This window comes from Neltuma alba, unplaced genomic scaffold, assembly GCF_004799145.2.
Source record: "Neltuma alba isolate B1F8T4 unplaced genomic scaffold, ASM479914v2 tig00013108_pilon, whole genome shotgun sequence".
NCBI classification, from domain to species: domain Eukaryota; kingdom Viridiplantae; phylum Streptophyta; class Magnoliopsida; order Fabales; family Fabaceae; genus Neltuma; species Neltuma alba.
The window spans coordinates 245,006-258,459 of record NW_021637432.1 but is presented as its reverse complement, the minus strand read 5'-3'; the positions used below and the strand labels follow the sequence as shown (position 1 = coordinate 258,459).

Sequence of the window (13,454 nt, the reverse complement as noted above, 5' to 3'; positions counted from 1 at the left end):
TCCGAAGTTTTGTTCACAAAATAACTTGACCGCAAGTGGACGGATCGCAAGTAATATAAAAAGTATCGTTCCCTCAGAGACTAAGGCTAGATGAGTTGAAAAATCATAATTGTGTATTTGATTAGGTTAAGTGAAATAATTGTTGCATAATTGTGTATTTGATTAGGTTAAGTGAAATAAAAAGAGTTTGTGAAATGAAAGTTAAGAAAGCAATGGTTTAAAGCAGTATAAAATCGAATCGACCTTGAAACAATTAATAGACTAGGGTTATTCTTCACTAAAGTACTTCATGAAACTGGATTAATTACCTCTCAAATAGTGTTTCACAATAAATTCAGTTAGCCTGGGTTATTAGAATTGATTAAGCTTTCTTAAGTCAAAACCAAATGTTGCAAACACCATTAAAACACAGCAATCTCTTGCTTTTGTTTGAAAAGGTTTCTCTTTAAAAACCAAAACCCATTTAGTCTATGCTAGGTCAACAAGTACATCTCTGATCAATCGACAAACCATCTATTCACTCAAATAAATTTTTGGACTAGCATGTTTTTACCTAAGTTCACGAATTAGTCTAACTTTCTCAAGTTAAACTAATCAACCAATCAATCCAAATGATGGCCAGACAAAAGGAAGCATTAAGCTCAAAGTAAAAACAACTGAATATTATCATTAACACTAAAGAGATAGTAAAACCCAAATCTCAATCCATACAATAGATCAAAATAACCCTAGAAAAACGGATTTAGCTATACATGGCAAGTAAAGAACTACAACTATAGGAATATCTAGTAGTCATAGTAGAAACAAGAAGGGAAGAAGAAGGAAACCCAGAAAATTTAAGATACAAGCTTTGAATCTCTTCTAGCTTCAAGCCCAAAAGTTTCAAGCCTTCAAAACTCCAAACCCTAGCAGAGCCAGCCTCCAAAATTGCTCAAAAAGTCGAACTCCTCTGAAAACCCCCTTCTCTCACCCTATAAGCCCTAATTTTTTAAGTTAGGAAGTAAAACGCACAGCTGCGAGGGTCCAGGCGCCGCGGCGCCTATTACAGAATGGATTCTCACTCAGGCGCCGCAGCGCACGTGATAATGGGCCGCGGCGGATTTCACCGAACGGGTTGCTTCCTATGTAGCTCGGGCGCCGCGGCGGATGCAGCAGGGCGCTGCGGCAGATTTCACAGAGGCTCAGTCTTCCCTCTCTGTGTGATCCGCCGCGGCGGATTCTTCCATAGGCCGCGGCGGATACTTCTTTTCAGCTCCTTCTTCATTCTTTACTTTCCTCAGGCTTTGTTTCTTGCAAAATTGACTTATAAACCCAATAAAAGAATGTTAAATCAGCTTAATTCAGTAGGAATTTTGAGAGGTTATCAAGTTTGTAAGTAAAAACGGCAAGGGGGCCCCGAATTATGACACAGAAGGCTCCAAAATAAAGCTTTCATGATAAAAGCGGGCTGGGGGTTGATTCAGGATCGAAATGCCTTATGGGCTAAAGTTACCCGCAGTAAATATAAATGTGGTGAGGACTTGCTTGCCTAAGATTGACAGATCACGACCCGGCTCAAATTTCTGGAAGGGGATAAAGGAGAACTGGGATTATTTGGTCCAGGGGACAGAGCGTGTTATGAGAAGCAATGGGGAAGAGACAGTTCATGGAAGCTTGAAAATACTGGGACCTTCTCGACAAGATTAGCTTTCCGCCCACTACAAGGTGGGACCTTGAACACGAATACCATATGGAATACAGTGTGGAAACTCAAGCTCCCTCAGCGTTGTAAGACTTTCTGCTGGTTAACCATGCATGACAGGCTTTTAACAAACGAGGAACAAAAATGAAGGGGTATATGCCAAACAAGTGAGTGCTGCTGGTGTGGCCATCACACAGAAGATAGCCTACACATTTTGCGTGATTGTCTTGACATCCGACACTTATGGCAGAATCTTTTTAAATTTGCGACTGGATTTTTTAATACCAACCTCTGGGATTGGTGCACTTTAAACCTCCGCGATGACATTGGTGCAAAGCAAGACCATTGGCGGGAGTTTTTTTTTTGTTGCTATCTACTGGCTGTTATGGAAACGGAGAAACGAGAAAGTTTTTGAGAATACTCAAGCGGAAGTGACCAGTATTGTTTATAAAATAAAAGCAATTATGGGGAGTTTTAACTCAGCTAAGACAAACCTAAATGGTATCTCCATGAGAGGACGAACCCACCGGCCAAAGGAACCCATTTATGCTCTTCCTAAAGGGTGGGTTGAGATATTTGTGGATGGAGCTTATTCGATTACCAACAACAAAGCAGGCAGTGGGGGCCTCATTAAAGCAAGTGATGGGAATATAGTTGAAGCTTTCATGTTGAATATGCCAAACAGTGACCCCTTGGGTGCTGAACTCTGGCCGTGTATCATGGGGCTTCGATGCGCATGGGATGGTGGTTATCGCAAAGTGTACTGAGGAGCGACTCTCTTGAAGCGTTAGAGCTGATAAAGGCAAGGGGTAGTGATATCCATATTCACTGGGACCTAATATGTGAAGTAAGACGACTAGTCGATAGAGGCTAGACACTGAAGATGCACTACATTAACAGGGAACTCAACTTTCGTGTAGACTAGCAGGCAAAAAGGCCGTTAGGTTTGCCTCCTGAGTCGCATATCTTACGAGCGGACACTATATCTCCATTTTTTTTAGAACTCTAGCGTAAACTAGGCGCTTAGTTTCTTTCCTTTGTATTAAAAAAATAGGGATAAAATCAAAAAGTTGTTATATTTTAATAGAGAGTTAATATAGTTTAAGATTCTTCTTAGTTTATGTGAAACATGCTGAAAGTATTTAATAAATAGGAGCATAAGATTAATTTTTTTTTTTAAATTTTGCTCTTAATTATTTATTCTCTTTCTTTTTTATACTCTTTCTTATCATATTCTTTCACACATTCTCTTTCATCATTTTTTTCATTTATTATAAGGACATGTTTAAAAACAAAAGTATATTTTTATCATATTTATTATTTTTAACTAATTTTAACTAATTGTTTGTTATACTTGAATTAGTTATTTGAAATTATATTAAGGATCAGAGAGAATATTTTCTTATAATATAATTATAGTTCAATCTGAATTACAAATTAAATCTCATATTAAAAGGGAAAGGTAGCATGCAAGTTACAAAAGATGAAATTAAAGGACAAACTATACATGTACGAATCATAATTCAACCACACGTACAATTATATACATCCAATCTCTGAATGGCCAAAAAATATCCATCCAGTCTCTCTTAAGCGAAGCTTAAATTAGTATATTCATACTATATGAAATAATACGTCATATTGATTAATGTTTTCTAATTCATGTGCAAAACCATAAACGTGAACTAGAAATTCAAGTCTAGATTTTCTAAGCTCACTAGAGATTGCTCAAAAGATAGGTTTCTTGTTTTTTTTTTTAATAACCTGAACAAAAGACAGGTTTAATTATACACACATACGTCTACTTTTTGCAACTAATGAAGCAGATATTATAAACAACTTTCGAGGTCAAATTTCAGACGATTGCTCAGAGAAGATAAACGATGAGTGAGAGAATATTCTCAAAACCTTATTAAACGCCAATTGACGTGTCTCCGTCGTTACCACACAACGGGGGCGTGTGGCGATAAGATTTGCTTGAAAGACGAAAGTTAAAATGCACGTGCCCATAAATAGAACATTTTGTCCTCTAGTTTCACACCCCACGAATTTCTGAATAAAGATTAATTTTAAAAGTTGTTGACCGCGGTATTTGATTAATTTTACTACCGAGAGTTATTTTTATTTTTTTTAACAGTGACATATAATCCCGTTTAGTATGAAATATTAAGAATGAGATATAAGAATTGAAATTAAAAAAAAACTATTAAAAATATGTTTAATATGAAAGATTGCTTATTATTTAAGATTAAACAAACTCATGTGAATGAGTTTGGGAAATACCATGCAGGGTTAACCTAAAATGTGAGTATTAATATGGCGACATTTTAATCCCCTCACCAAAAATATTAGAACTACAAAAAAAAAATCAGTCATAATTGAATTGAATTTCAAGATGTGATAATCCTTCTTTTGTTTTTTGTGTCAACTTGCATCGTGTAATGTCTAAACTTTTCGTACCACACAGTTATGGCCAGTGATGATAAGGTTTCATTTAAAGATAAGAATTAAAATGCCCACGTGCCCATAAACAGAACACTTCGTTCTCTAGTTTCGCTCACCACCAATTTCATAGATGAATATACTAAATTTCATCCTTGAAAAAAAAATAAAATCAGCTAGAATGTTCAAGAGCAATCTTGAAAGTTATCCCTGAAACTGAAAGTCACATTTTAAGCTGCAGTATTTGATTTCGCTCGTAAAAGTTTTTTTTTTTTCCAGTGACATTTAAAAGTCATCGAATTTAAAGAACTATATATTATGGGGGACTTTTTAAAGTCGTCACTAAAATTCTTACACTTAATTTAGTGACAACAAAACGTTACAATCATAATTGGATTCAAAGATGTAATCATCTTTTCTCTCTGTTTTTCCCCCTCAATTTTTGGTGTCAACTGGCGTCGGGTAATATCTAAACTGCCCCTACTTCTCATGCCGTGTAAGTTCTATAAATATAACCCTTCATCCTCTCATCTCTACACACCAAGAGCAATGAAGACCACCATGTTTGCCCTCTTCCTTCTCTTTGCCTTCGCCTCTTCGGCCACAGCCGGTGTTGTTCTTGACACAAACGGCGACGCGGTTAATAATGGCGGCGCCGCCTACTACATCCTTCCGGATATTTTTGCAAAAGGTGGAGGCTTAGCCCAAGCCAGCACCGGCAACGAAACTTGCCCTCTAACCGTCGTGCAATTATCATCGGAAGTCCAAAACGGCTTGCCTCTGAGAATTTCGTCACAAGCAAGAATTACAGTCATCAAAACAGACTTGAGTGTGGATTTCTCCTTCATTGCTGTACCAATATGTGCTCCTGCACCGTCCAAGTGGACCGTTGTTGAGGGAGAGGAAGGCACAAAGTCTGTGAAAATCACAGGGTACGAGAACACTTTGAAGGGTTGGTTCAAGATTCAGAGTTACAGTAGCTTGGCGTATAAGATTGTGTTCTGTCCGAGTGATGCTGATTCTTGTGAAGATGTTGGGATTTCAACGGATTATAATGGAAATAGGCGTTTTGTTCTCTCTAATGGCAACCCTTTCGCTGTTGTGTTCGTCAATCTCCTCATCACTTGAAGCTTGATGAGTCTATAGAAGTATCAAATCGTCTATCAATAAGATCATCTGAATGATGCTTCCTGTGATAAGTTATGGCGATTAAATATAAATGATGCTTCAAACTGGCTCTCTCTTCCCCTCTCTGCTTGTAATTTTTTTGTGTTGTTAGGACATTTTGCTTTATTAATTTATTGAGTGCTTTGCTTGTATGATGGTTCTTTCTACATTTTGGTTTCTTAATTTATCAAGTATTGTTGGGGGAATTGGAAGTAACTCTCCTAAATTTTTTTCTACGTTAACACGAATTCCAACACAAGATTTCGCGCTTAGGGGTCACCGTCAAGTTTAAATCTGACACAATTTTTTTTTTTGAAATTAAAGTAACGGGCCTCTTTCTTATTTTAATCTGCAGTGACAAATTTTAGACTTATTGGTTGATATTTATATATATTCCGTTTGTCTTTTTCATTGACAAGGGGACAATGTATAAAATTGTGTATTATCGTTACTACTATTTCTTCATATATATCCACGTGACATTAAACTATACGATCAGTACTATACAATTTGAAACTTAATAAGATTTAGGGGTGTTTGGCAATCAGTCCAAAAGCACTTCTTGGCCCCAAACCATGATTTGGGAAAACTGATTGCCAAACGACCCATTTTTTTAAAAACCCAGGTTTTAGAGAAAATCATGGTTTTGGCCAGCCAAACCATGGTTTTCCTATAAGCATCCCCATTTTCACTTCTGAAGAATGAATATGGTTGTTGGGCTCATTATTATTTGTGTCAGAGGCTCCAAAGTGCCATTTGAAACCAGTGCCTCTTCTCCCATTCTGCCTCTTCTCCAACAGTGAAATAATAATAGTTTTTTTATTGGCAAAATAAATCATTTTCCTAAAAACATATTTAATTATTTTATTAATATATACACACATTAATTTTTATTATTTGTATTATTTATATCTTTTTATTATGTTACCAAAATATATATTATTAACAAATTTATTACTTCAAATAAACATATATTATGAAATATATCTTATATGTAATTATCATTTAAATTTATGTCCTTTTAGTAATTTCTACATATAAAAAAGTACTTCTGACAAAAGGAATTCTTGGGGTACTCTGAGAGTACCAACTATCTAAACACTGCCCAATAGAAACATTCCAGCTCATATAATTTTAATCTACATATCAGCTTACTCATTTTTATTAATTTGTCGTTTTAAAAAGTAAAATTGCCTTAGGATTGTTGATTTCCGCTACTGCCCTCTATCTTTCTCCTTTGGAATGTTGATTGCCGCTACTGCCCTCTTTCTCTTTCTCAAACCGTCCCTCCTCCCATCACCCCCTTTCTGCAGATATCGCCGGTGGAGAATCCGAAACTGAGGAGAGCAAGGACGAAGGGTTGGAACATCATCAAGTTCGAGTTTGATCTGTCTAGGAAGATTCAAGATCTGCAGCTGTGAAACTTTGGCTATCGTCTTTGAGAACCATCTGGATGGGAAAAGAGCACATACCATTAGCGATGGCAAGCAAAATCTTCTTCATCTCGACTTGAACTCGCCCTCGTCGACAGTGTCGCTGCCGTTGACGACGAACTTCTCGAAGATGGAGTTGTGGAGATGAGACTAAAGAAGTTCTAACTTGGGAAATCCAGACTGTGATTCCTTTTGTATTACTACTACCCTATTCATATACTGTTTCTCCCTGCCATGCCTGAGAACCTGTTCTATTTCTTAAAGAATGAAAGGAGATGGGTTTTGCTCAATGCCATATCTTGCCTTGCACTATTGAAGAATGAACATGGAAGCAAGAAAAGAAAAATCTATCGATGGGTTCAAATATGTAACGTTGTCGTCATCGCTGGTGGAGAATCACCTGCGGCAGCGTGGTCCGACGAGAAATGAGAGGAGGAAGGGAGAGAGTTTGAGAGGAAACCAAGGGAAAGGGATTAGAGAGAAGGGGGCAGTAATGAAAACCAAGTTGTTTTTCTTTTAAAAACAAGAAATAATGAAAATGACTAGGATGACATGTAGATTAAAATTATATGAGCTGGCTCATTTCTATTGGGCAGAGTTTAAATTATATGAGCTGGCTCATTTCTTTTAAATTACGCTGAGGGAAAGGGATTAGAGAGAAGAGGTCCTGAGAATTCCTCCTTCTGACAATAATTATCCAAACACTCTCATTTTATTAGAATCACTTTTTCAGAAAATCTCTTTTTTCAAAATCTATTCTCTCCAGAATCTATTCTTCAGAAGCTATTCTCTAAACCAGTCTTTTTTAATTAAACCAGTCTTTTTTAATTGACGTCTTCTCGTCGTTGGTCGATCTATCAGAACCGTACAGCATCACAGCCACACAACGGTGGCCTGTGGTGACAAGGTTTGCTTGAAAGACAAAAGTTAAAATGCACGTACCCCAAATAGAACATTTTGTCCTCTAGTTTCACACACACACCAATTTCATAGATAAATCTTCTGAATAAAGATTAATTTTAAAAGTTGTCCACCGCGATATTTGATTAATTTTAATGCTGAGAGTTTTTTTTTTTTTTAACAGTGACATTTAGTCCCATTTAGTATGAAATATTAAGAATAAGAAATAAGGATTAAAATTAAAAAACCTATTAAAACACGTTTAGTATGAGAGATTGTTTGTTACTTAATTTAATCAAATCCATGTGGGTGAGGTTGAGCTAAAATGTAACTATTAATATGGCGACATTTTAATTCCCTCACTAAAAATATTACATGATTAGAAAATACAAAAAAAAGAGTCATAATTGAATTGAATTTCAAGATGTGATAATCTTTCTTTTGTTTTTTTCTGTCAACTTGCATATTTGATTTCACTCTTAGAAGTTCTTTGTTTTTTTTTCAGTGATATTTAAAAGTCATTGAATTTAAAGAACTACTACCTCAGGCCCTAATTATAAAATCCCGTTTATAGTCTATAAATAAAGTCTTATAATTAAGCCAGGAGTAGTATATGTTATGGGAGACTTTTTGAAGCCGCCACTGAAATTCTTACACTTAATTTATTGACGACAAAAAGTCACAATCATAATTGAATTCAAAGATTTAATCATCTTTTTCTTTCTCCCCCCCCCCCCAAAATTTTTGGTGTCAACTGGCGGCCGGTAATATCTAAACTACCCCTCCTTCTCATACCGTGTAAGTTCTATAAATATAACCCTTCATCCTCTCATTTTTACACCCCGGGAGCAATGAAGACACCATGTCTGTCCTCTTCCTTCTCCTTGCCTTGGCCTCTTCGGCCACAGCCGGTGTTGTTCTTGACACAAACGGCGACGCGGTTGCTAACGGCGGCGCTGCCTACTACATCCTTCCGGATATTTTTGCAAAAGGTGGAGGCTTAGCTCAAGCCAGCACGGACAACGAAACTTGCCCTCTAACCGTCGTGCAATTACCATCGGAAGTCCAAAACGGCTTGCCTCTGAGAATTTTGTCACAAGCAAAAATTGCAGTCATCAAAACAGACATGGGTGTGGATGTCTCCTTCATTGCTGTGCCAGCATGTTCTCCTGCACCGTCCAAGTGGACCGTTGTTGTGGGAGAGGAAGGCACAAAGTCTGTGAAAATCACTGGGTACGATAACACTTTGAAGGGTTGGTTCAGGATTCAGAATTACAATAGCTTGGCGTATAAGATTGTGTTCTGTCCCACCGATGCTGGTTCTTGTGAAGATGTTGGGATTTCAAGTGATGATTATGGAAATAGGGGTTTGGTTATCTCTAATGGCAACCCTTTCGCTGTTGTGTTCGTGAAATCTCCATCACTTGAAGCTTGATGAGTCTATAGAAGTATCAAATAGTCTACCAATAAGATCATCTGAATGATGTTTCCTTGTGCTAAGTTACGACGATTAAATAAAATTATGCTTCAAACTGGCCCCCCCTTCCGCTTGTAAATTTTTTGTTGTTTAGGACATTTTGCTTTATTAATTTATTGAGTAATTTGCTTGTACTATGGTTCTTTTTACATTTTGGTTTCTTAATTTGTTAAGTACTGCTGGGTGGAATTGGAAGTAACTCTCCTAAAATTGTTTTCGACGTTAACACGAAGTCCAACACAAGATTTCGCGCTTCAGTTGTCACCGTCAATTTAAATCTGACACAATTTTTTTTTTTTGAAATTAAAGTAATGAATTTCTTTCTTATTTTTAATCTGCAAGTGACAAATTTTAGACTTATCGGTTGATATTTATACAGATTCCTTTTGTCTTTTTCATTGGCAAGGGGACAAAGTTTTAAAATTGTGTATTATTATTATTACTACTACTACTATTTCTTCAATATATATCCACGTGACATTAATCTATACGATCAGTAACTTTCCTTTAAAAAAAAAAGAATATGAGGACCACTAAAATAAGATATTGATATACAAGTCTCGCGACATAAGCTAATTATATTGCGGTCCTTAGAAACTTGTTTGACAATAATTTTCTTTGCCGAATATTGACTCCATAGCCAGTAAAAGATAGTGATGACTGTTGAGCTCGTAAATCGTAATTATAATTAATTATAATCAAAATTGTTAAGCATCATGTGACTTAACACTTTAAACTCAAGCTCAATTTCTGAGGAAAAAATGTATTTGTCGACGCTGAAGGATTTATAGTACTTGTTTTTGAAGGCTTTATTGTCTCTAAACCTCTGATCTTGATGATATGATTAGCATGGGAGAAAGTTGAGGTTCGAGGGTTAGGGGAGGCCGGTGATGCGGTCAAAATTTTCAAGAAACATAGAAAGTTTGATTTAAGGCTAAATCATGATTAATTAAGGAAATGATAATTAGGGATTGAATTATATGGTAGCGCATAAAATGGAATGTTGAAAACTCAATTTTTCTTTCCCCTTAGATACCCACTGCTGAACAGGGCAACATGAAGGAGAGGGCATTTGTTAATTTTGATGCAAAAAGTAAAAGTGAGAAAATGATTTCGGAATCATTAGAATTTAAATTGCAAAATTCTGCAAAAAATCCCCTATACTTCACCCCAGGCAATCTGCAGGAGGAGTGTGAGTTTGTTGAATTGGAGTTTAAATATGGATTCTAAATGCAAAAATTAGGGCAAATAGCATGTGGAATTAATTTTGCAACAAAGTATATATAAAGTTCAAAAATTAGGAGTTCAACAAGGGTTAAAGTAGAGAGGATAAAAAAAAGTAGGGAGGATTAACTCTCCAAGCGTCCTGATGTATATTTTATGAAGGGTTGCCATGTTGATATCTAGGCTTTGACATTTGCAAATGACCTATAAGAATACAACATACAAAAGGAGAAAAGAACAAAGTATTAAGTGAAAAAGGTAGAAAAAGTTAACTTACTTAATGTTAATGCTGTTTTGGTTGTTTGCCATGATTTTTGAGTTAAAGTTGATGGTTGAACATGTAAATCTTTGCGACGTGTATGCGTCTTGGCGTTATGCATGTTCCCATTTCATGGCATATTATTGACTTGAAGTTTAAGGATCACGGTTGTTAATATTATTGTTGGTGATTTTGCTAATGATATTTCTTTTGAATTCTCACTCCTCTTTTACATTGTACTAATCTAGGAGGAAGCTCATCCAAGAGCAAGGGCAAAGAGGTGGAAATGAAGAAGGAAAGATTTAATATTCCATACTTGTTTTTATTTTTGTAAGGGAAAGTCACGTGCCTAAGATACGAAGGCTATGTACTACCTCCAGTCTTAAATATAAGAGCTAGTTAGATATTAAATTTGACTACAAATATAAGACTCCAACCTACTTTATCTCCCATATTTAGCCTTTTTTTCATAAAGTAGTCTCTATGATGATTACACATGTTAAATACTTTCTATTATAATATACAAGATTAACAAAGATATTTTAGGAAAGACAATACCCATTTATTAGAAAAACTAATTTAACTAATTTTCTCAATATTCAAAAATTTGTTATCTAGCTCTTATATTGATGACAAGAAGTAGTATTATATTATGTGACTTATAGTGTTTTGTTTGATATGTGGATGATCACTTGAGTATGTCAAATATGATCAAGCATGTTAAAAGTATAAGCATGCGTAAGGAAAATGGGGTCTAATAAGATCAACCCAAAAATGAATTTGAAGGATGAAGAAGCACTAATTAGGACGAAAATTTGTGGGCAGCTGAATTAGCTTGATCACGAAATCTTGGGAGTAAATAATAAGTATCTCAAGCTTCAAAAGAAGTCCTAGTTTGCCAAAATTGAACGTACATGTAACAAGTTATGAATTTTTAAAGTTATAGCAAAATAAAAAATAAAAAAAACTGTATGAGCTAACGAACAGTAAACTTTCGCGCGTTTTTCTGGAAGTAATGAGCATGTGTTTGAACCATTCTGTATTATATATATATAGAGAGAGAGAGAGCACGTTAAGAACTTTAATTAAAAATTTATGAAGATCATGGAATTTTTTTTTGAGTGAATTTTTTTTTTAGTGAAAAAGATCTTGGAATTTTAAATGATAACACTTGAAATAAGCATTTGGCTGTCGCTGATCAGGACAAGATAGAAAAAGGGAGCGAATCCTGAAAACAAATGGAGATAACGAATGAATAATTTGGAAAAACATAAGATCTTAACTTAAAACTTTAAGATTCAATTTTAAGAGTTCTTTCATTTTATTATGCTTCCTTTGGTTCTTAATATAAGAACTAATAGAGAGTTAAATTTAATCATAAATATAATACTTTCATCTATTTTGTCTCCTTTGTTTATTCAAACTAGGCCTATTAATTGCATGTGTTAAGAAAATTTTCATCATAAGATAATTTCAATAGAAATGATTTAAAAGAGTATTTTAGGAAAACTAACATATATTTTTGACAAATAACTAGTTTAACTATTTTTTTAATCTACTCAAATTAGTTAAGTAAATCTTATATTAGCAACTGAAGATAGTATATGATTTATTAGTTACTAAGGATAGGACAAAACATTAATAGCTTGATCGCTGATGTTTTGTCTTTTTTCATGGACGTGTCTCCGTCGTTTCCATCTACCACCATGCAAATCTATTACAACCACACAGCTGTGGCCTGTGGCAAGAAGATTTCGTTGAAAAGACAAGAACTAAAATGCACATAGCCAAAAATATAACATTTCGTCCTCTAGTTTGGAGGGCTGGTTCAAGATTCAGAATTATATATAGTAACTGTGCGTATAAGATTGTGTTCTGTCCTAACAATTCTGATTCTTCTGAAGATGTTGGCATTTCGAGGGACAGTCATGGAAATAGGCATTTGGTTATTATCTCAAAATCCTTTGAATAGTTCATATTATATTATAGTAATAGTTTTATAAAATATGAAATCCGAATCTTTCATTTTTGATCTAACGGAAGAAATAAGATTCTGATAAGAAAAGGAGGAAAAAAAATTATAAGAGTATCTCCTCCCTCTTTCACTGTTGTATTGTGTCCGTGAAAGCTGCTGGGTCACTTGTTGCTTAATTAATGAAGGATAATTCCTTCTAATAATTTATGACATTTAAAATTATGGCTCTATTGCACTTCTCTCTCTCTCTCTCAATTTGGCTTGGAAAATTTTGCTTTCTTAATTTACATTTTTCTCTCTTGATTTATTAAGTGTTGGGAGGTTGAATTGGGAGTAACTCTTTTAAAAATGTTTTTCATATTCATAGGGCTGGACCGCAAGATTTTGTGCTTAAATGGTCACCATCAAGTTAAATATGACGCCATTTTGAAATTATTATTGATAAGATATTTCTGAATTTAATAATTCTAAAAAAACTGTGAATTTAAATGAATTTTGAATTGTTTAACACTGAAATTTCTTCTTGGAATCTTGGGACTAAAAAATTCGAAAATTTTTTATTGTTAAAAAATAAGTTCCATAAGAAGAAATATATATATATATATATATATATTATAGTCCGTTTATCGCCATGATATTTTTTTCTTGCGAATACATAAGTGAAGGAGGTATGTACATTTTGTTTGATCTTTTTCTTCATTCGACAATTAATTGTAGATACAAAAAAAAGTAATAGAAATATTTTTTTTGAAATGTTTTTCTATCGCTTTTAGTATCCCGACACGTTAGAGGGAAAGCTTATTAGTAAAATTTAGTTTAAACTGATAAATGAATATACACTGAGTAAACATTTATTGTAGAAGAGAGATAAGAGGGAAAATTTAAAAACAAGGACC

The 13,454-nt window shown here is 34.8% G+C and overlaps 2 protein-coding genes across 2 annotated transcripts; both read left to right on the top strand.

Moving 5' to 3' along the window:
• The first annotated feature begins 4,648 nt into the window (after window positions 1–4,648).
• On the top strand, window positions 4,649–5,505 carry LOC114734545 (factor Xa inhibitor BuXI). Its single transcript, XM_028922161.1, has one exon. The coding sequence runs from the start codon at window positions 4,673–4,675 to the stop codon at window positions 5,249–5,251; it is 579 nt and encodes a 192-aa protein (XP_028777994.1). The 5' UTR covers window positions 4,649–4,672; the 3' UTR covers window positions 5,252–5,505.
• Window positions 5,506–8,485: 2,980 nt separating this feature from the next.
• LOC114734520 (factor Xa inhibitor BuXI-like) lies at window positions 8,486–9,158 on the top strand. Its single transcript, XM_028922135.1, has one exon. It carries the CDS (start codon window positions 8,486–8,488, stop codon window positions 9,056–9,058), a length of 573 nt encoding a protein of 190 aa, XP_028777968.1. The 3' UTR covers window positions 9,059–9,158.
• The last annotated feature ends 4,296 nt before the right edge of the window (window positions 9,159–13,454 follow it).